General features: G+C 40.6%; 1 protein-coding gene across 5 annotated transcripts in view; it reads right to left on the bottom strand.

The window, feature by feature from the left end:
• Window positions 1–6,331: 6,331 nt before the first annotated feature.
• LOC135198166 (host cell factor 2-like) overlaps window positions 6,332–22,160 on the bottom strand; it is a 167,723-nt gene continuing 151,894 nt past the window's right edge. For all 5 annotated transcript variants that reach the window (XM_064225674.1, XM_064225676.1, XM_064225678.1 and 2 more), the window contains one exon: window positions 6,332–9,419. In XM_064225674.1, coding sequence (XP_064081744.1) covers window positions 9,301–9,419 — 119 coding nt within the window. In that variant the 3' untranslated portion in view covers window positions 6,332–9,300. The remainder of the gene's footprint in view (window positions 9,420–22,160) is intronic.

Below are 22,160 nucleotides of genomic sequence, written 5' to 3'. Positions count from 1 at the left end.
ACCACTCCGCCGCACAGATGTTCATAGAAAATCACCTAGACAATTTAAAAATCATTGTAAGGCGAACAATGTCCAGTTTGGTAACCCGAGTGAGAAACAGCAGCAACTCGCTTATACAAAGCATCCTAAGAAGTGAAGCAAGAAGATGATGTACATTGTGGGAAAGATGGGAAAATGAGGCATGTGTCCCCTAAAGGACTTAATCTTTGTGTTGGCAAGATGTCATCTGCAGATTCTGTCATTATTATTATATTTATTGCTGATATTTTACTTTTTCATTATTACTGTGAATACTATCAAGTTAAAGTTTTTTTTACATTCAATTTTCGTATTTAGCTCTCTGGATCTGACTACTGTAACCACCCAAGGTCCCTAGATGAAATTTAAGTGATATAATCTGTGCACTAACTGTTTTAACTCTCAATGTATTTTTTTTTCTCACCAATACTACTACTGTTATTACCAGTATTATGATTACTATCTTTTATGCTACTATTTGGTGGACAAGTGCCGATTATTCATTTTTTTATCATGTCTCATGTATCTAGATTGTGTATGTTACTGTCTCCATTTTGTATATTCTATGTATATGGCCCTGAGCTGAGATAAAGGATATTATTATTATTATTATTACTACTAAATTTGTGCTCATCCGCAAAGGTACTATGTCGACATAAAAATCTATAGAATCTACTAAACTTGGTAGACAACACACTAGAAACTAAAAAAAAAATGGGAAGGATGGGGTGGAAATCTGTACGAGGTCTGCTAATCAGTAGTGCTTTCGTTTTATTGGAGTTGAGCCTTATATAAACTAAAAATAACATTGGACCAATAACACTGCCTTGTGGAACTCCAAACACAATAGGTCTTGGTTCACTAAAGATCCCATCCACAGCAACTTGCTACCGCCTACCTGTAAGGAAATCTTGAGGTACATAATCCTAAAACATATCCACCCATGCCAAGATTATGAAGTTTACACGTGCCTTGTGATTTACTAAATCAAAAGCAGCACCAAAATCTATCTGAATTAGTCTGAACTCAAAAATCTTATCAAGGTTCTCTCACAAATGACATGTCAAGTGTAAAAGACCATCACAGGTACCTAGCTGCTTCCTATATGCATATTGAATATCAGCTAGCGGTCCTTTAGATTCAACATATGTATTTATATAGTGGCTTGAAAATAAAGTGACATAAGAATCTATAGAATCTACTAAACTTGGGAGGCGACACGCTAGAAACTTAGAAAAAAAATGGGGCTGGGAAGATGTCATCAGGATATTCTCCACTCTTGCTATCAAGATTAACATCCCTAGAGCAAAATGCAAGTTTTGTAATAGGAGGTTCGGGATGACAAGCATCAAGGAGAGGATCATCCTCAGCTGACGTCTTAGCTTCAAAAGTTTGATGAAGTAGTTCAACCTTTTCCTAGGGCCTGTAAATAATCTACCATCAGCTGTTAGTAGTGGTGAAGTGGAAGATGAGCATGACCCAAAGATAGATGATGCCAATTTGTTTGTTTGTATGGTGTTTTTACGTTGCATGGAACCAGTGGTTATTCAGCAACGGGACCAGCGGCTTTACATGACTTCCAAACCACGTTGAGAGTGAACTTCTATCACCAGAAATACACATCTCTGACCCCTCAATGGAATGCCTGAGAATTGAACTCTCAGCCACCAAGGTGGCAGGCTAAAACCAAACCGACCACAGATGAGGCTGAGTAATTCCTTAAAGTTTCCTCTTCAAGGAATTATTGGTTTTTCCGTCGGCTGTACGGTAGGTTCTATTCAAAGCATGGTAGGACTACTAAAATGGTGTAATTTTCATTTGAACAATTTAGTCTCCATGTGTTGAATTTGGTCTGTTTGTCATGGTAGACTCATTTACATGTATCATAAAACCATGGCTGATCATTTGTCCTAAACTTAATGACCTATCTAGGGACCTATCTTATTAAAATAGCCATTAGCATTTCATTTAATTACTTTTTGAGAGCAGGCTCTAATATAGTATCTGAAATATTTAGTGCTTGACAGGCTTCAATAATGCGATCCCAATTGGCTTTGGATTTCAACCAGAACATTTTTCTAATAGTGGCATTCACGGACTCACGATTTGTGGACTCGCCTATTCACGGATTTTCCCATGGACTGTATAACCCTTTATTCATGGAAAATTTACATATTAGTAGCTGTATTTTACACTGAGAAATATTCACAAGTTACTGTATTTTCATATTTTTGTGACTAAATGCACTTTTTGTGATAAAACCACTTATCAAAATACTCAGGTATAAGTATTTTTACAATTTTTTGTGTTTCGACCATTAAAATAGGCAGTTCTAAGCATTTTTTTTAGGGATTTTAAGTATTTGCGGATTTAAGCTATTTTTGAGGGGGGTTCTGGTACCCGTACCCCATGAATATGGGGGTCTGCTGTAGTGATTCTCAGATATTTCCATCTCAATGACGTAGTGATAAGAAGTGATTATATGTATACAGAAATACCTCAATCTTATGGGATTCTAGTTGTGCTTTTACAGAGAAGTATATTTTTCATTGTAACCTAACTAACTGGCATATGCGGTTTTTTCAGTCGTGACATTTGCAAAATCCTTTTAAGTTAAATGTTTGAGGTAATTAATTAATTAATTTGAATGAAAAATATATTTTTACTTTTGTACGTGCATAAATATGATACACATGTACAGTTAGTGTACTTTTACCACACTTTTTAAAGATGATACCACTGCAGAAAGTGTTTGTTTATTTTTTTAAGTATTTTATAAGTTCATGCTTTTAAATAAAAAATTAGTATGGAAAATTTGTATTACAGTCCAATATTTTTTAATGTGCATATGTATTTCTCTCTCACACATTTTTACAACTGATTTCTCTATACTTCTTTACCTGTACAGTATATAGTTTTGAAGTTATTAAATTTTACCTTTACAAACATTACATACGTTTCTTTTGTTTTATTGAATTGTGTACTACCTTCATTATGACTGCGAATTATGAAGTTTACCTGGTGATGCAAAGGAAACATCTTTTCCTCAGTGAGTGAAAAAGAAAATGGCATCCCATGAATTAGGGGTAACATTAGTACTGTATATGTATGTACGTACCTACTGTAAATGCACTGATGTGGCAAATACAGTAAAGGCAGCTCCCTGCTTACGACGTTCTAAGGTTACGACACTTGTCAAATATATTCATCAGAAATTATTTCCAGGTTTATGATGCATTTTCCAGGGTTACGCCGCTTACAACGCTGATTTGACGGAAGAAATAGGACTCTAAAAATGCAAAATAATCAGTATTTAAAGGTTTTTCTAATGAAAAATGCAATTAAAATGCAGTTTACATAATCTTTAATAGACCCAAAGCATTAAAATTAAGGTTTTCTTAGAATTTTTGACGATTTTCCTGCTTACGACTTTTCTAAAGAATGGAACCCCGTTGTAAGCTGGGGACTCCCTGTACCTTTTGTGATACTGTTCTCTACTTTTATGTAAACCATTTATTTCTTTTTTAAGGTTAATGTATTAAACTAACTTTTAAATTGAATTACAATAATTTTAATTTCATTTAAAAGTTAGCTTAATGCTTCTGGAGCATGATTAGGTCATATTTAGCATTTAAAACTCTAAAAATAAGTATTTAGCAGCAGTTTATGTGACCGTACCAAACGTACGTGACTCCTCACCTTGTGCGAGAGGCTCTGTAACCTAAACTCATTTAAGTTTGAGGTATTATTGTATTCACAACATCTGGAATGTCTGAATATGAGGTCTAATCTATTACCAGAAATGTGTGTGGGTTCTTCCTTTGTTCAAGCCTTGCTGTAGAGACTTGAAAGTCCCCTTCTGAAGAAACTCGGCCACTCAAGTTTGAAATAGAAGAGACGTCATCATTGTCTTCTCGTGCATCGTCTTCATCTTCTGTTCATTCCATTCCACAGTGGCGTTGGAGGAAGAAGGGCTTTGTTGACCCTCCGTTCAAGAAGGTCCACATGCTCTCCACCCCTCCATCTGGAAGAAAACCCCTCCATCTGGAAGAAAGACCAATTGTCCATCTATTTCAGCTGTGTCTTGGCCAGCAAATATTGGCCAAAATAAGGGTACAGACAGCCATGAGTCTGTGAAGGGTCACAGCTGTACATCTGCCTCGGCTACTGATGATTGTTGCCCAGTTCCTGATTCTTGTGCAGCAATGCACCCATCAAGACAAGTCCCCTCCAAGGCTGTAGATCTACAGATTGGGTTCTCCTCAAGAAGTTAAGATAATTTTGTCGTCTTCCTCTCATCCTGCTCAAGAAACAAGTGTTAAAACCACGCCTGTTAAGGATAATGATGAGGCTCCAATTAAGAAGTCCACATCACCTGAAGGAATGTTATCATGATTGGCACCATTCTCCTTTTAAGACAAGAAGCCCTCGGTCTCATTCGCACAGCCATGATTACTCTCCACTTAACCCATGGTCTCGCTTGCTCGGCCGTCACTATTCTCCAGGTAATAAGTCCCTTACGGTCGCAGACTCAACCACAATCATCATCCAAGTCTTAACACTCGTTCTCGCCCAATATATGTATGAGTGATAAAATCAATGAAAATTGTTTTAGGTTGTTTGTGCTTCCTTTACTAGAATACTATTCTCTAGTGTAGATGTCTGCTTCTGTCTGAGATTTATCCCTTTTAGATAGTGGGTTGTGGTAGTACTAGTAGGTGTCTGTTTCTTTTAGATAGTGGGTCATGGTATTACTAGTAGGTGTCTGTTTCCTAATAGTAGCAGTTATGACTTGGACCATTGACTTCCTAATAGTAGCAGTTATGACTTGGACCATTGACGGATGGTTTCTTGTTTCACTTTATCATAAAAGTTGTATTTCAACACATCTTACGCATTCACAATTAAGTCTTGGATCACCTTTACCTACCAATAGCTACCAGTTTTGCTGAACAACAGCACCAATATGCAGTAAATGTGCTGCACAGTCAAACTCGGTTCCATAGGTCCTTTATTCCTCACACCATTGGACTGTGGAACAGCCTCCCAGAGGGTGTTGAGCAATTGGAATTTCAGAGGTCCAAGCATTGATGCAATGCATTTACTACTTTAGTACTACTATTCTTGCATTTTAATACATTTTATCTATGTATTCATTTTTTTTTCTTTATTAATAAGTGAGATCTCTTCTTTATGTAGTCCCTTTTTCCTCGTCTTACTTATTCCTAATGAACCAAATTTTTTGGAAGCTTGAATCTCAAGTCGGCCTCTGTGGGCTCGTTCCATATGAAGAAGTTTCATTTCCTGAATAATAATAATTTTTTAAATAATAATAATAATGAATATTATTAATTAAAAAATAATAATGAATAATTATTAAAATAACAGTAATAATGAATAATAATCAAAATAACAGTAATGAATAATAATTAAAATAATAATAATGATGCTAAAGATAACTAATAATGGGTTTGTACAAAACTGCTAACTCTCCTTATGGAAGAAAAGTGTGATGTTTGAAGCAGTTTTGATTAAACTATTTACATAGTACATAGTGTAAGAACTGATAGGGTGGAAAATACGGAGAGGTAGAATTGCTATCTTGAGCTGTATAAACACATCTTTTCCTTATTTGACATGTCTGAGGTTAGATTTTGTGACTTGGAGGAGATTTTCAGTATATAGTGTAAGAACTGATAGGGTGGAAAATGTGATGTAGAATTGATATCTTGAGCTGTATAAAGTTCCACGCTGGATGAGAGGTTTTCACGCTCGGCTGCCAATCCGGTGGTCCAATGTTCGATTCCTGGCTCGGCCAATGTGGAAGCATAGGAATTTATTTCTGGTGATAGAAATTCATTTCTCGGTGTAGTGGTTCAGATCCCACAATAAGCTGTAGGTCCCGTTGCTAGGTGACCAATTGGTTCCTAGCCACATAAAAATATCTAATCCTTCGAGCCAGCCTAGGAGAGCTGTTAATGAGCTCAGTGGTCTCGTAAAATTAAGATATACTTAACTTTGAGCTGTATAAACAGATCTTTCCCTTATTTGACATGTCTAGGGTTGGATTTTGTGACTTGGAGTGAGATTTTCCTTTAATACCTGGAAGTCATTTTACACCTTGTTGCTGACCTCTATTGGAATGATTGGCATTTATAACAAATTTATAGATTTTTCCTCATAAATTATATATATTCTTTAACTTTTAACATATTTAAGACCTATTTTGCTGGTTTGTCAGTTTCAGTCTAATCAGACTATCATGTGATCATTCTTTGCCTGCCTCTGAAAAATAAGGATACAAAGAAACAAATTTTTCACTATCTCAATAGTTTCATTTATTCTTACTTTTTGAAAAATAAAATATTAAAGTTTTAAAAGCACTTTCCATACATTTTTATATTCATTGCTCATTTCTTACAGCCTAGAGAAACTGTGTTAGCAAATTATACATTGGTGGAGGATGGGTTTGATGTGAATGCTCTATGATGACCTAAACCCACCCTACACCAATAATGTGTTAATATCTGGTCAGGTACTGGAGCCATTTCCCATCCAGGCTGTCACTGCATATTGAACCTTGTGTTCCTCTCTCATATAATTAGAAAATAAACACTAGAATATCTTATTTACAAAGAGATTGCCTCCATTGTTGCTTCAAATGGAGTTCAGTAGACTGTACTATCCTAATTACTAAATGTTTTGTTTTAAAGAAAACCGAGAAGCAAACTCTTAAATTTAAGAGTTGAACCCCAATCTACCTTCTTTGAACTAAATACAATTCTTCCATTAAATACACAATTCTTTAAGCTCTTAATTGTCACTGGCAAGAGGCATGTTGAGAGGCCTGGAAGAAAGTGGAAAACGGCACATGAACCCGCTAGCCAGCCAAAATCTAGAAAGACATTACACACTTGTTCGTTTGTACTTTCCTTGAAATTTAAAACCCAACACAAAGTATATGGGCAACTAGGTAAGCAGGGGATGCCTCCAATTAACAATCTATGCTACAACTATAAAAACAGTTAGCTTGTTCTCAGTTATCTTACAAGGGGATGGTATCTACAATGATTGATGTAAACTATAAATATAGTGGGGTCGATGCTTTCCCTATTTGAAGAAAATATGATATGCAAGAAATGGAGTGATCAGATTTTTTTTGAACAAAAAAAGCATAAGCCCTTGCTTCTAATAATTAACTGACACGACAATAAGTTTCCAAGTACAGCTTTGTCATTGTGAAAATTAGACCTACGAGTGATTGGGAATTATATATATATATATATATATATATATAATATACATACAGGCAGTCACCGGTTATTAGCGGGGGGTGCTGATAAGTGACAACCACCATTAACCGAAACTTGGCGATTTATGGTGCTTGTGGTGCCGATATCCAGTTAATGGCGCCTCTGTTAGGTATGTTATGGCACCATAACTCTCTTATAAGTGCCATAACCGGACTTGGTGCGTTATGGCGCCATAAATCACCAATTTTATGGCACTAGTCTAGTGCCATAAAACCGGATCGCCATTAACAGAGTCCATTGATAACCAGGGACTGCCTGTATATATACATAAGTGGATGAAAAAGAGGAGTATGTACTACAAACAAAAATATAAAAACATTATTAAGAGAAAGGCCTGTAGAAAGGAGGCATACCAGTGACTGATATACAAAACTAGGAGCAAGGGAGAAACAGGACAAACTACTTTTGTGAAGACAGAAAAATAACCATGGAAACAAACAGTACACACAGTATTCATTATGGCCCTTGCCACTAAAGGACAAAGTTCTAAAGGTCCTAAACTCTAAAAGTAACACTAACAAAATAAAATAAACACAAGGTGGCAGTGAAAAATCTACAATAAATAGATTTTTCAGATTTCCTTGATGCAAGTATGTACTAGCACAATTGGAAGTAAAATGTTGAGCCTCATATCCTGAAGTAAAAACTAGGTGTACAGATTTGCAAATACATTTTTTCATTTTTCTTTTGCAGTAAACTGAAACAAATCCAAGCTCTTGAAACATATGCCCAAGTAAATGCTCAAGGATGAGAATATATACAATTATGATAACAAAACTATATGTATATAAATATATATTTGTGCTCAAAACTGAAACTGCAGATTGACACAAAAAGAAAAAAACATCAAGATGCACCGAGAAGGGTTGCACATAAAAAATATTTTTGTCAGAATATCTAAAAGTATTACTTTAAAATTAGAAAATTTAAGGATAAATAAATAAGTAATTTTGTTGGGAATAAAAATGGAGAGCATATGCTTAAAACCCTGTGCAAGGAAAACTTAAGTACTGCACTGCAATAGAGCACAAGGAAGATCTAAAGAAATTGATGGAAGTAATTTGGCCACTAATTGCAGAGAACTTAAAAGCAGTAATGATTTATTTTTACTGTCTTCCACCCACTGTATCTGGGCTTATATGTAAATAACCAACTAAACCATTTAAAAGAAAATGGAAAAAAAATAGAGTCACAGTTCACCCACTGATGTTCTTGTTTACTGAAAATTAACCTTTTTTTTATATAATGCAAATTTACAGTCTATTCCAAGCATCCAGAGTAGGAAAGAGGAAGGGTGGGGACTCTCATGGTAAAAATATTATCCTCTGAGATGCATGAAAAGGACAAAAGTCAGAGTACGGATCCTTACAAAGTTCTTAACTTTGGAAAACGTGTTTGTGACATTCAATGAATGCCTTAAAAATACTTACAAGCTAAAAAGGTAGAAAGCAATGACACTGACATTTACATGAAATTAACAGTTGTTTGGATGGACCTTAAGTGTACATTACAGTATATATAAATTAAATGAAATCATGGGCTATACAGAACCCACTTATCACTTAACAACATATTTGGTTCAGATCATCAAGTTACAACACTTGCAATTGCTAGCTGTAAAAACAGCCAGTCATATATAATATATATATTTATATATATATTTGTATATACAATTAGAGGTGCATATGAAAGAGAAAACTTCCTGTTATCTCATGACAATACACATTAATTATAAAAAAATCTATACCTTACACAAAAGGGACAGCCAAGAATATCATCCATCTTTTGCATAATTTGGCTACCTTTCATAAGGGGGTTTCACCAAGTCTATTTGGGAATTACCTAGATACTTCTGTGTTATCAACACATTTCAGCACAGAGTGCACACCTATGCATTATCTAGCCACACAATATCATTTGCTTTTTAAAAATCTTTCTACTCATTAAAATAAAAGATCTCAACTTATTACTATAGTGCAGAATCATCTGCCTTAAACTTTTTAACAGCCACCGGAGATCTGTTGTCAGAAGCAGGTCTTCGCATAACAATTTTTGGGCCTCCTCCAGCACTATTTCCAGTCACAGAATCTAGAAATGAATTAAATTTAAAGATCTGTAAGTCTTCCCAATATTTATACAGTAAAGAATGTCTTACAAAATTTATGTAATAAAGAATTGTCAGGTACTTCAACACAGAGTTAACATTAAGAAAATCCTGGCTACTCATTCAATTTTATATTAGCAACATTTGATCTTAGAACATTTTATAATACACTGCACATGGTGATCTTGCCTCACATTTCATACAATTTTGTAATACTATTAGTAGTAAATTATTAAAAATGACAAATTTTTAATAAATTTGTATTTTTCATAACTAACAAACCTGAGATCTTAACATTAGGGTAACTTCTAGCGCCAGCTGGAAAACCAGTTAACAAAATTGTGTATGCAAGGGACTACTGGCATCTGTGCTTGGTCAAGAGTCAAGTTGAGCCATCCACATACCCCTCTTTATCCCGTGACCATGCTAGATATTCTTCCAACCCAGATTACTTGTTAGAGGGGTGGTTAAAAGTGGGCCTTGCATGTTAAGACCTCAGGTTTGTTAGTTATGAAAAATACAAATTGATTAAAAAATACCAAATTTGTAACTAATTTGTATTTTTCATAACTAACAAACCTGAGGTCTGAACATTAGGATTTACTAGCGCCAAGCTGGAAACCGGTAGAATTAAAATTACACTTGTGAGATCCAGGGACTAATGGCATCTATACCAGGTCACGGGGCATGTATACCCAGAAATGCCCACGGCTAACCTGTTGACCCATCAGTATTTTCCTATTCCGCCTTTAAGATAAGACGTGTTACTGTCTATCTTCATTTAAAGCCGGTTTTCAGTTTTGCCCGTTCTTTATCCATTTCATTTTTTATTTTTCATTCCTTTTTCTTTCTCCAAGTGTGATCAGTGTGTGGTAAGAGTGTATACGTGGTATGATGGAGAATTTTGCCTCAACATCGGGATCAGTCTACCGCTTCGAAGAGGAGACAAAGGAAATGCCCAGGAGTCAGTGGCTTCCCTTGTTCTAGGTTCCTAACCTCGGTGTCGACGGATCCTCATCCAACGTGTAGTAGGTGCAGGGAAACGTATGTACGGTTACTAATCCGTGTTCTGTTTGTCGCGGTTGGTCGGTGGAACAGTGGAAGAAGTTCTATGGGAAAAGCCAATACAAAAGAAAGGGGGTGACGCCATCTTTGGATGACCAAACCTTACCGGCTTCTTTTGTATCGGTAATAAACCAGGCTGCTCCATATGTCTCCACCTGCTTTTGAATTGTCTCATACCCCTTCTCGGTTTTCATGCCTAGCGGTTCTGTATCGGAAACGTCAGGAGGGCCTTGGGTAATTTATGAATAATTGCACTCTCCTTTGTTCCCAGCAAGTAGAGGGGGAGATCCGCCATCTTTGTTCCAGGCTCCTGCTACGCAAGCGCATAGGCTTAGATGGTACGTGGTCAGCGCTAGGCCTACCAGGCGTACCAACCTTGGATGGTCTGCTTGCGCATTATATGACGTCACGGTTCCAGCAGGGTCCGGCAGCGCTGAATGTTCCTCATCCCCCGGGCTTGCAATTTATGGGAATTAATGCCGCTGCTTCTCCATCCCACTCAGTATTTACAGCGATGCAGAACGTGGGAGGTAATTTGGCAGCAAACGTGCGGTTACCAGCAGAAACCTCTCAGTCTCTCCTACGAGAGCGATGACGTCACAACATACGTCACACTCTGAGATGGCAGGCGTGATGACGTACAGACCGATTCTCGGCCTTTTTCGCTGCACCGACGACTAAATAGCCTTCTGATCCGTCAATGCAAACTGTAATGCAGAAGTTACAGGATATAGAGGAGAGAATGAATAAGAGAGACAAAAGAAAAGTGTGATTCGCCTTCTTCGCCTTCTTCCTCTAGTTCGGCGTCATCGCTAAGTCCGATAACGTCACGGCGAGCGCCAGTCAGCGTTGGAGGAGGATTCGGGAGTTCCTAGCGGATCCTCGGGCCAAGAGGAGAAGAATCAATTCTTCCTCTCCTTCGGACGAGACTGTCATTTCCAAGTCAGCAAGAAGGTCGGAAATCAGTGGCTATTAAGCACAAGGTTGCCAGACGAAGCCGTTCGCAAGAGTCCCGAACAAGTGAGAGAGGTGACGGCCGGCGAGCTAGCGCCGAGGCGGAGTTGCCAGTTCGGATCGCAAAAAACTGCGGGATACCTCTGGTAAAATCGACGTTGGCGGCGAAAGGTGCAGCAGAGGATGGAATGCAGATCCCAGTTTCGCCCGTAAAGGCCGTTCAAAATACGTACGAAGGACGATAAGGCTCCTATTAAAAGTACAAAAAATAGAGAGTTGGCAACCTCGGCGGATACGTTCGTGGAAGGCAGTGTCCGTCTGGATAGAAGGCCGAGGCCGGGCTCGCCGACGCTCGAAAACGTTGCCAATGCTAATAGAGACGAACTTACCTCTGTCTTAAGGGAGCCTTCATCTTGGAGATCTAGACTGAGATTCTCGCTCTAGATCCGTGAGCAGAGAAAGAGTGAGAACGTTCTTCCCGTTCCCCTGCTGACTATCTGGGATCGAGCCAACAGCGGCCAGCAAAGATCAAAGAGGCCGCGGCCGTAGGGGCAGGCGGCCGTGGAATTCCGGGCCGTCTGTCAGAAGATAGAGGCGAGACACATCTCTCGTGACGGAGAGTGGTACACTAGAGCCGAGGAAGGAGAAAACCAAGAGTTTCTGGCCTCGTATGCAGAGGTTATTGATTTGATTCGTCAATTCAATAGCCTTTCGGAGAAGACAGAACACCGGCCAGTATGCTTCCTCCTGGAATTGACATGGCGTTTGGACTAAAGAGGGATACCAAGGTGTCGTATGAAATTGCCTTGTTTTCGAGTCATGCGGAATCGGTCTTGCAACACGTAAACGCAAAGATTGCAGGGAGGGATAATTCCTTTAAGATCTAATAGATCATTTAAATTTATTCCCCCTCCAATGATAAAGCAAAGGAAATATTATACGACAACCGGAGGTCCCTTGCTGTCTAGACAAATGAACCCTAATGTTGTAAGGTTAAGGCCTGGATTAACCTTGGATCAGGTTAAAATGGAGTGCCCTTCGATGACGTACCAAGAGGCTGCCACGTTAGAAGCAACAGCTTCTTCTGTCTTTCAGGCTGCGTCCTGTTAGACCTTTGGTCAACAGCAGTGGCGAAAATTGCATCCTCGGAAGCAACAAGGAAAGTAGTAGATGAACCATTGTTCATTAGATTACTACAGTCAGGGTCCAAGGCGATTGCGTACCTGACAAACGTAAGTGCCAATGTTTGGGCAAATATCCTGCTAATGAGGAGAGATGCAGCATTGGCTAGACTAAGCCGCAATGTGGATTTGGATTCCCTGTTAGCAATGAGGAATGGGGATATCTTGGAATCGCAACTACTGTTGCCAGAGGTCATACTGGAAGAAGCGATAGATAGAAGAAGGATGGACACTAACGATAGGTTGGTGCAACAGGCAGTTAGGAAAACCTCTAACAGTCAAACTATTCCTTTGGAGGAAGACAACAGCAGATGTCTCGAAAGAAACAGTGAGACATAGCATACCCTAATAGAGTCACAAGACCCTCTTCCCCAAAGAGGATAACTCATCGGCCCTTTCACAATAGAAACAACAGAGGAAGGGGCAATAGGGGAAGGGGGAGAGGCTCAAGAAGATAGATGGGCGCCTCCCATCACTCGGCCACACCAGTGGGGGGTTGTTTGCCTGGCAAATCACTGGAAGGTGTGGCAGGAACTAGGGGCAGAGCAGTGGGTGGTGGATGTTCTCAGGATCGGCTATTTGATTCCGTTCGAGGTAACCCCCCGAACCCTGACAGATCAACCATTACCCCACGTCACTTATGCCCACAAATCTCAGAAGGCACTATTCTGCAGGACGAAGTGAAGAAGATGATGGAAAAAGGAGCTGTGCAACAAGTATGCAGTCCGACAAAAGGCTTCTACAGCAGGATTTTCCTGGTACCAAAGCCAACGGGGAGTGGAGGACAGTAATAGACCTGTCAACGCTGAATCTGTTTATAAGGAAAACCACGTTTCAAGATGGAAACTCCGAAAACGGTTCTACAAGCATCAGAATCGGAGACTTTATGCTGACAGTCGATCTAAAGGACGCATACTTTCAGATACCGGAGTCCATCAGTCTTCAAGGAAATTTCTCCGCTTCAGTCTTGCAGGGAAAGCTTTCGAGTTCAAGGTCCTGTGCTTCGGATTGACAACGTCTCCTCAAGTTTTTACAAGAGTGTTCACCCTCGTGTCGGCATGGCGCACGCTCAGGGGATCAGGCTGATAAGATATCTGGACGATTGGCTGGTGATAGCAAAGTCCAGGGAGAAATTACTCAGGGACAGGGCGGCCCTCCTGCAGCTTTTGTTCATAAACAAAACAAACCCTCGGTCTTAACATTAGGATAGACTTACTTTTGGTGGGAGGTAAGTACTATTAACCAACCAGAGGTTTGCCACCTTTGATAAATTTTCTGAATAACAGTATATTCTAAGAAACAACTGACTAGTATTTCAGAATCTAAGATATATATGAATATCGTAGATAGAGACTTCTGGGATTCTATACAATGTCATAGTTCATTGCCTCTGAGGAAGAGAAGAATCTATCTGCTCTAATACATGCCAACGTATCCACTTGAGTAGGTTTATCATTATTCTGGTCTCCCTTGGAAAGAGTGGAATGCCTTGCTACTGATGAAGTATGGCTACTTCATTCACTTGTATCTTGTCCATTCCAGCTTATGACGGTACACTCTCCTTACTCACCGTAACTAAAGGAGAAAGAAAATAGAAAGGAAAGAGACCAGTTATCTCACCTTAGACTAGATACTAACTGACCTGCCAGGGGTACTTGATGAGTTACACAATTTGTTGAGATGAGTTACACAAATTGTTGAGCAGCCACCACAGGCCACAAGGAAAATGTGTCCAAGGACCTATGAGCACCATCTTTTATGTAAAGAGAAATGAAAGTGGTTTGGCGTAACCATGAACCATCTCTCAAAATTCTATGAAGCGAGTTCATTCCTCTAACGTCACGGGCTCTTGCCTTCCCAACCTCATCGGACTCTTTCTTCTGTTGAATAGGCGTCCTTAATTGTTTCTTTTAATCAAAACTTTTTTTTTTTTTTTTTACACTTCTTTCCTTACTCGGCCTGTTCAAACAGAACGTCTTTGTCCGCCAAGCGTGTCGAAGAAGCACATAATGTTCTGATAGAACCTCACAATTAAGTATCCAAGGAACTGCTGGTAATATTCTTCAGGTAGAAACGTGAAAGTGGTTTGACGCAGTCATGAACCAACATTTGAACAAATATGTTCTTATATGCCAGAGAGGAACCTATTCCTCTGATGACATGCACTTCTGTATGCCCCAAGTTGTTAAGAACTTGAAAATGAGGCATAGGCTTGCCTCATCACCTCAAATAACACATGGGTATCTAGGACCACTCTTCCTTGGCTTGGGTTGTGTTCAACTAAAGTCTGCTACATTTATGTTTTAGGTGACAGAGTTCTTTAGATAACCACGGAGTACTTTGACGAGTCTAACAGAAACTCCTGAAGGTTGCTAAAACACTCCACGACGTAATGAATACGAAAAACAGAGGCAAATCTGTCATCGTGACCCGTGAGATATTGGTTCTTCACCATGAATTTTAGGGCAAATTCAAAAGCTACTGGACCCAACTTCTTTTGAATTTATGTCATAAGCCTGTTCATGGAGCTTTCCCACTACCACATTTTCCAGTCACTTTCCTGTTACATGACTGATGCATGGGCTCAGTAGAACCCCAGTGAGACTACTCAGTTACATTGTATGGTCTCACGTAGTAGGTCAGAGTTTCTTATGTGAACAAGCCAGCTCAAAGCTCTTGAACCACAAAAAGATTACCTAGGGTGAAGTGAGGTCCACATTACAGATGACCTAATCACAAGTCAGCTCTGTAGCCCCATACAAGTACGTATAAACAGAGACTTTCCTCTCTTCTGAAAACAGATCCACAAGATCTTTGCCTACTGAACAGAAACTCTTGCTGTTCTGCCACAAAATTTGATATCTCTTAATTTGAAAGAGATCTGCACAAAATCCAGACCTGAGATAATCTCTTCTCATGGACATGGCGGAGAAGGTTGTGTTAAGATAGGATTTTACTTGGTCAGTCATTCTGGGTCCTCCTCAGTTATTGGAACATGTTACTCTGTTCAGAACATGATGAAGCAGGTAGAACAGAGGAACTGCGTAACCTCCAGGTTGTTCCCAGTATCCCGAATGGAGTCCTCCACCTGTTCGAAGACAGAGAAACATGTAGCAGACAGGCCTTATGTAGGTCTTTGAGTAGACAGAGGATATCATAGGAAAACCCAAAGGAATGTCCTATGATAAGTTCTACGCAGGTACGTCCTAATTATCCTACTGTCCACTTGTGCACTGTCAAAGGAGTCACACTGGTAATCAGAGAAGTCCTCACTCTGCCAAAGGAATGTTCAATTCCAACAGCGAAAATGTCCTATGAGGTGATCCGCTAGTCTACTGACATATGTTCAATATGTTACTTTTGAAAGGAGAAACCCTATGCTGCTAGAAACCACTATGGTGACGCTCCTGAGCAACACAGAATTGTACCCAACCTAACCGAATCCCAAACTCTTGAAGAATGGGAAATTCCCATTCATCCTTTTCCAGAAGTCATGAAGTTTAATAACCTGCACTGGTAAACTGAAGCTCAAACTGGCTAGGGTAAGCACTTCAAGTCTTCAACACTTAAAACTTGGCCAGGATGATAAAGACCAGTTTGAAGGTGTTAGGTTAGTCTAGAAACAAACCACTTAGGCTAGGCAAAGTAGGTATGGTGAAGTTCAAACTGGCTAGGCTAGACTAGGCTGAGACCTCCACCACTTAGGTTAGGCTAAGATGGTAATAGTAAGCTTAAGCTAGCTAGTCTATGCTTTAGGCTAGGCTAAATTAGACTATTCTAAAAACTCAACCACTTAGCCTACAGTAAGGAGGTCAAAGTAAGTTAGAGCTAGCTAGGCCAGGCTAAGACCTCAATCACTTGCTAGGCTAAGTTGGTATGTGTATGTTCAAAATAGCTAGTCTAGGTGCTAGGCTAGGCTAAGCTCAGAACTCTAATTCTAAGACTAAACTAAGATAGTAAAGGCAGGTTTGAACTAGCTGGGTCAGGATAAGACGTCAACCAGCTGCTAGGCTAAGTTGATACATGTATGTTGGAACTAGTTAGTCCAGGCACTATGCTAGGCTAGACTAAACTTGACTTAGAACTCTACCACTTAGACTTAACCAAAATAGTAAAGGCAGATTTGCACTAGCTAGGGCATGCTAAGAACTCAGCCACTTGTTAGATTAAAAGGTATGATTGAACTAGCTAGGCTATAGTATCCTAGACTACAAACTGAACCACTTAGGCTAACCAAAAAGGATCAAAGTAAGTAGTTCCTCATCCTTCCTTCGTCTTGAAGTCTTCTTGGTCTAGACTCGAGTACTTAACTCAATTAGTAGGTCTGAATCATAGATTATGGAATTTAGAAAATAATTCTACCACCAAGACAGTCTTGTACGATCAGAAAACTGATCTGTTATGGAGGCGTAATGATAGTTAATATTTGACATCTCCAAAGGTTGTGAGAGAGAGAGAGAGAGAGAGAGAGAGAGAGAGAGAGAGAGAGAGAGAGAGAGAGAGAGAGAGAGAGAGATTGGTGGAAGAATGAATGGGAGTGGTTAAATGGCGGTCGGAAGCATGTCTGTTGTGGAGCTCTGTAGAAAGTCGGTAGAAGTCTGTTACAAGAGTCAAGCAGTGAGGCGTCTGGTGAAGTTAGTGTTGGTTTTGGCGGCAGTTATCTTTGGTGTTTAGTTGTTTTGGTGTTTTTGATAGATTTTTGGGGTGGGGAAGTTGTTGTGCGTGTGTCTGTCTGGTTGTGGTGAGGTTGAAGAGGTTTGTGGTGCATTTTTGGTGTCTGTGAGTGGTGGTTGGGGCAGTGTTGGTTTTAGCGGGTTGTTGTGCTGGGGGAAGTCGTGTGGTTGTCGTGTTCTTTCAGGCTGTTGGTGTTCGTCTGCAGTGATTTGTCGGGTTATTGAGTTTTTGTGGAGTTGTGGGTCTCGGGTGGTTGGTTTGTGTTTGGTTGTCGGCGGTGGTTGTGTGTCGGCTAGCCTATAGCCTATATCCAGTGGACAGCACAGCCTAGCCCTGAGTATCAGAAGCCAGAGGTGAGTACCTGTTTTTTTTTGTTCTGTATGTAAATATGGGTCAATTGTCCTGCTGAATTTTGTAGTGTTAAGAGGAAAGTGTGATTGAGGGTGGGTTTGGCAGCCAGACAGGTTAAGTTTGTGTGGGGGAGATTTGCTGCTTTCTCATAAGCTTGTGATCCTGCCACATTATTTTTTGGCGCCCGAACATGGACTGCTGGTGTGGCAGCTGCAGGACAATTGGTCTGGGCCAGTGTGTATGAGTGGTGAAAAAGTTTGGGATGGAAGGATTGAGTGAGGTGGAGAGGCTGGAGGAGGAGTTGAGGTTGGAGAGGGAAATAAGAGGACAATTGGAAGTGGACAATGAAAGGTTAAGGGTTGAGTGTGAGGAGCTGAAGAGCGAGTTACAGGAATGCTAAGGAGTGCAAAAGTGGAAATGAAAGAAGTGAAAGGAGCGGAAGAGAGAATGGTTGAGAAAATGGACAAAAAATTCTTAGTGATGATGAATGCAGTGCAGGAGATGATGAAGGGGTTCATGGGAGAGGGAGCTGTAGGAGGTAGGCCTACTAGGTCTTGTGATAGGCCAGAAGTGGTAAAGACAGTGGAAGAGCGAGGGGATGAAACTACGAGTTACGAAGGTGACTTGTTTGTGATAGGTAAAGAAAAGAGAGGGAAAGAGACAGGATAAGGATAAACCTGAGGACAAGAATAAGAAGGGGGCTGAGGAAAAAAAAGACGACTAAGGGAAAGAAGGCTAGTAAGGATGACAGACAGGATGAGACTAGGACTGAATACATCGGGGAAAGGGCTGAGAGTGATTTGGATAGCGGTGAGTGGAAACAGGTGGGTAGAAAGAAGGGTAAGAAGAGCGTAATCAGGAGCATGGATGTTAGTATGAAAGTTGATTCGCTGTATTCGGACGAGGTTAAGAGGAATCAGAATGTTAGTAGCGAAAGTGAGAGTGAGTGGGAAGTACGAAAGGCTGTATATATGAGAGAGATACCTAGATGTGCACAATACGAGGAATGTGGTAGTAGGGACATAGGGGATTTTTTTAAGGAAAATGAAAGGTATTGTGAGGCAAAGTATGGGGATAACAAGAGGGTCTGGGCAAGAGAGTTGGGTAGCTTTTTGATGGGATTTTTGTTGAATATGTATGGGGTAATGATAAGTGTGGGGAATGTGCCTTATGAGAGTGTAAAAGCTAGGATTGTGGAACAGGCGAAGAGGATAAGGAGTAGTATTAAATATAGGAGAAAACATGGTTTTGATGAGGTAAGAATGAATGTTGGTGAGTCGTTGTCGATGTATGTGTGCAGGTTGGAAACGTTAGCCAGGAAAAAGTTTGGGGATGAAGGGATAAATGAGTGTAAAGAGTTAGTGAGGAAGTTGTTGGTGACTGTGCCTGAGTGTGTGTATGAGTTTGTAAATCTGAAACGTAAGGAGAAAATACAATGGATGAATGAAAGGTTGTCGTGGAAAGACATTTTGGAAATAGTAGAGGATTCTGAGTTGGATAGGTGTATGAAAGAGAGTAGAAGTGTTAGTGTTAGGACTGAAGTGGCTGATGTTATGCCAGAGTTTAAGAGCTATAGGGAGGCAGTTTTGGAAGGGCCAAGGCGAATGGCAGAGCGAGTGGTTGATAGGAGCGTTAGAGTCAGTAACGTAAGTATGGATATCCCTAAGAGAGATCGGAGTGCAAGCATGGGAAGAGTAGGGTCGGTTAGTCGTGAACGAGAGCAGCAGTGTTACAGATGTGGAAAGCTAGGGCACAGAAGAATGAATGTCGGTGGGCGTTGGGAGCTTGCTTCGGGTGTGGGCAAACAGGGCATTTAGTGAGCGAGTGTAAGAAAGATAGGGATATTAAATGTTACAGGTGTGGGCAAGTAGGGCATATGGCAAGTGGATGTTGAGGTACTCGTGTGACTGAGGTTTGCGGTAATGTGGAGAGGTGGGCATTATGCTAGGATGTGTAAGGAATAGTGGGCAAAATGTGTTGAATGTGGAATGGAAGGTCATGTGGCGAGTGTGTGTAGGCGAAAGAGGATAAGTCAGGTTGGGAGTTCGGGAAACTAGGTACAAAGGGGATTCAGTTGGGTGGGTCCTCTGGTGTGCAGTCAGTAAGAGTGATGCATGTGCGTGAAGGATTGTTGCATGAAAAAGGGTTTGGACGAAGAGCTCATGAATGTATGAGTGTAAAAGTGAGGTGCAAATGGGCGTGTTTGGTTGCTTTGATTGATAGTGGGTGCAGTGTCAGTGTTCTTTTTAAGAATGGATGTGACAAGTTGCGGAGTGAGTGTGAAATTAGGAAATGTAAAAGGGAGGTACGAGGAATAGGAAATTTGGGTATGCCTGTGGTGGGATGTTGCGTGAAAATGTAGAAATCGAAGGGGTAGTGATGGATGAAGGTGAATTTTGTGTGATCGAGGAAATGAGTGATAAGTATGATATGTTGTTAGGGTACAGGTTCCTGAAGAAGTGTGGGATGGTGGTCCATCCGAGCAGGAATATGATTGAATTGCATAGGAAGGGGAATGTACATGGAGAGTTGTACTTAGATAGGGATGGAGGGGTAAGCAGTAAAATATGGAAGGGAGTGCCATTGGTTGTAAAAGTGCCGCGAGAAGTTGTTAGTGTGAAAGTTGCGTGGCCCGATAGTCTCGGGATTGTCAGAGGTGACAAGTGTGCATATGTGGTTGAGGGTGTGGATGTGAACAAGTTGGTAAGAGCGAGCGTGCATGTGTACGACGGGATTTTGGATATGGAAAATCCTCGGGTTTTTGTAGCCTCATTGCCGAGTGTTAGGAAAAATTGAGTGCGGGGTATACGTGAAGGTGATTGTGTGGGGTTGTTGTATACGTTGGTGGATGTGGATGATAAAAGATATGTTAGGGTGTGACGGGATGACAGGTAGCATGAAAGAAAGTGATGAGTGGAAGTATGATGAGTTGAGAAAAAGAATTGAGGTGGATGAAAATGTTGGTGATGACGAGAGGGAGCGGTTGATGCAGATGTTGTGGGATAGGCGGGGTGCGTTGAGTCGGGGTGACGAGGATTTCAGGGGATCTAAGCTTCCAGATTTCAAGATAGTTTTGAATGATGATACCCCCGTATATCAGCGTCCCCGACACTTTTCTGCGCTTATTGCCCGAGAGATTGAGGAACTTGAGAGTGGGAGTGATCGAGAGGAGCGAGAGTGCTTGGAATAGTCCCATAGTCCCCGTACGCCCCATAGTCCCAGTACGCAAGACAGATGGGAGTTTGAGGATGTGTGTGGATTACAGGAAGGTAAATGAGGTGATTGTGAAGGGGCGATTCCTGATGAATGTGGTGTCTGATTGTGTGTATAAGATGCATGGGATGAGAGTGTTCACAAAATTGGATTTGGTAAGCGGCTATTACCAGATGCCTCTTGAGGAAGGGAGCAGGCATGTTACGGGTTTTTCGAGTGGTAGTTGCCACTATCAATTCAAGAGGTTAAGTTTTGGATTGGCTAATGTGCCTGCTGCCTTCCAGAGGGCGATGAGTGTAGTTTTGGCTGGTTTTGATAGAAGGAAGGTGACTGTGTTTATAGATGACATTTTGATTGCAAGTGAGACTGTTGAGGAGAATGTGGAACTGCTTAAGGTGTTAGAATGGTTGGATGAGGTTGGAGTGAAAGTGAAGCTGGAGAAGTGTACGTGGTTGGCTGGGGAAGTGGAATTTCTTGGTCATAAGGTGAGTGCAAGTGGTGTAAGGAAGAGTGAAAAGTTTGCGGAAAAAGTAAAGGAGTTTCCACGTCCCCGGACCGTGCGGGAGTTAAAGGGTTTTTTGGGTTTGATTGAGTTCGGGAAAAAGTTTGTTAGGGATTGTTCGGGTATAGGGAAGCCATTGACTGAATGGACCGGGAAGAAAAATTGTACTAAGCTGAGGTGGGATAAGCGAATGGTGGGAGCATTTGAGAGATTGAAAGAGGAGGCTGCTAGGGACATCACCTTGGCTTTTCCGGACTATAGTTAGGATGCCAGTAAGCTTGAGTTGTATGCTGATGCTAGTAAGTTTAGTATGGGAGGATGCTTGGTGCAGATGCAAGAGGTGAATGGGGAGGGACAATTGAGAGTGATTGCGTATGTGAGTAAAGCTTTTAATAAAGCAGAGCTTAAGTATTCGGTGGTTGAGAAGAAGCTTGCGGCAATAAGGTTTTGTGTGAAAGCGTTGAAAGTGTTTTTGTATGGGGTAAAGTTTGTCATAAGGACAGATCATCGGCCGTTAGTTTATATGATCAAGAAGGAAAGTGTGAATGCTAGGATTGCGAGGACAATTGAGGATTTGAGTGAGTTTGATTTTAGCTTAGAATATGTACCGGGGAGTAAAAATGTGATTGCTGATACGATGTCTAGGATGCATGGCAAGGACAGTGGTGTTGTGAAAAGTGACTGGGATCCGAATATGGTACCTGAGGGGTTGGTTGTAAAAGAGAGGTTTGAAGGGAATGACTGTGTGTGTGAATGTTTGTTTTCAGCATTGAAAAACTTGGAAG

This window comes from Macrobrachium nipponense, chromosome 21 (assembly GCF_015104395.2).
Source record: "Macrobrachium nipponense isolate FS-2020 chromosome 21, ASM1510439v2, whole genome shotgun sequence".
Taxonomy (NCBI): domain Eukaryota; kingdom Metazoa; phylum Arthropoda; class Malacostraca; order Decapoda; family Palaemonidae; genus Macrobrachium; species Macrobrachium nipponense.
This window is presented reverse-complemented; position numbering and strand designations above follow the sequence as displayed.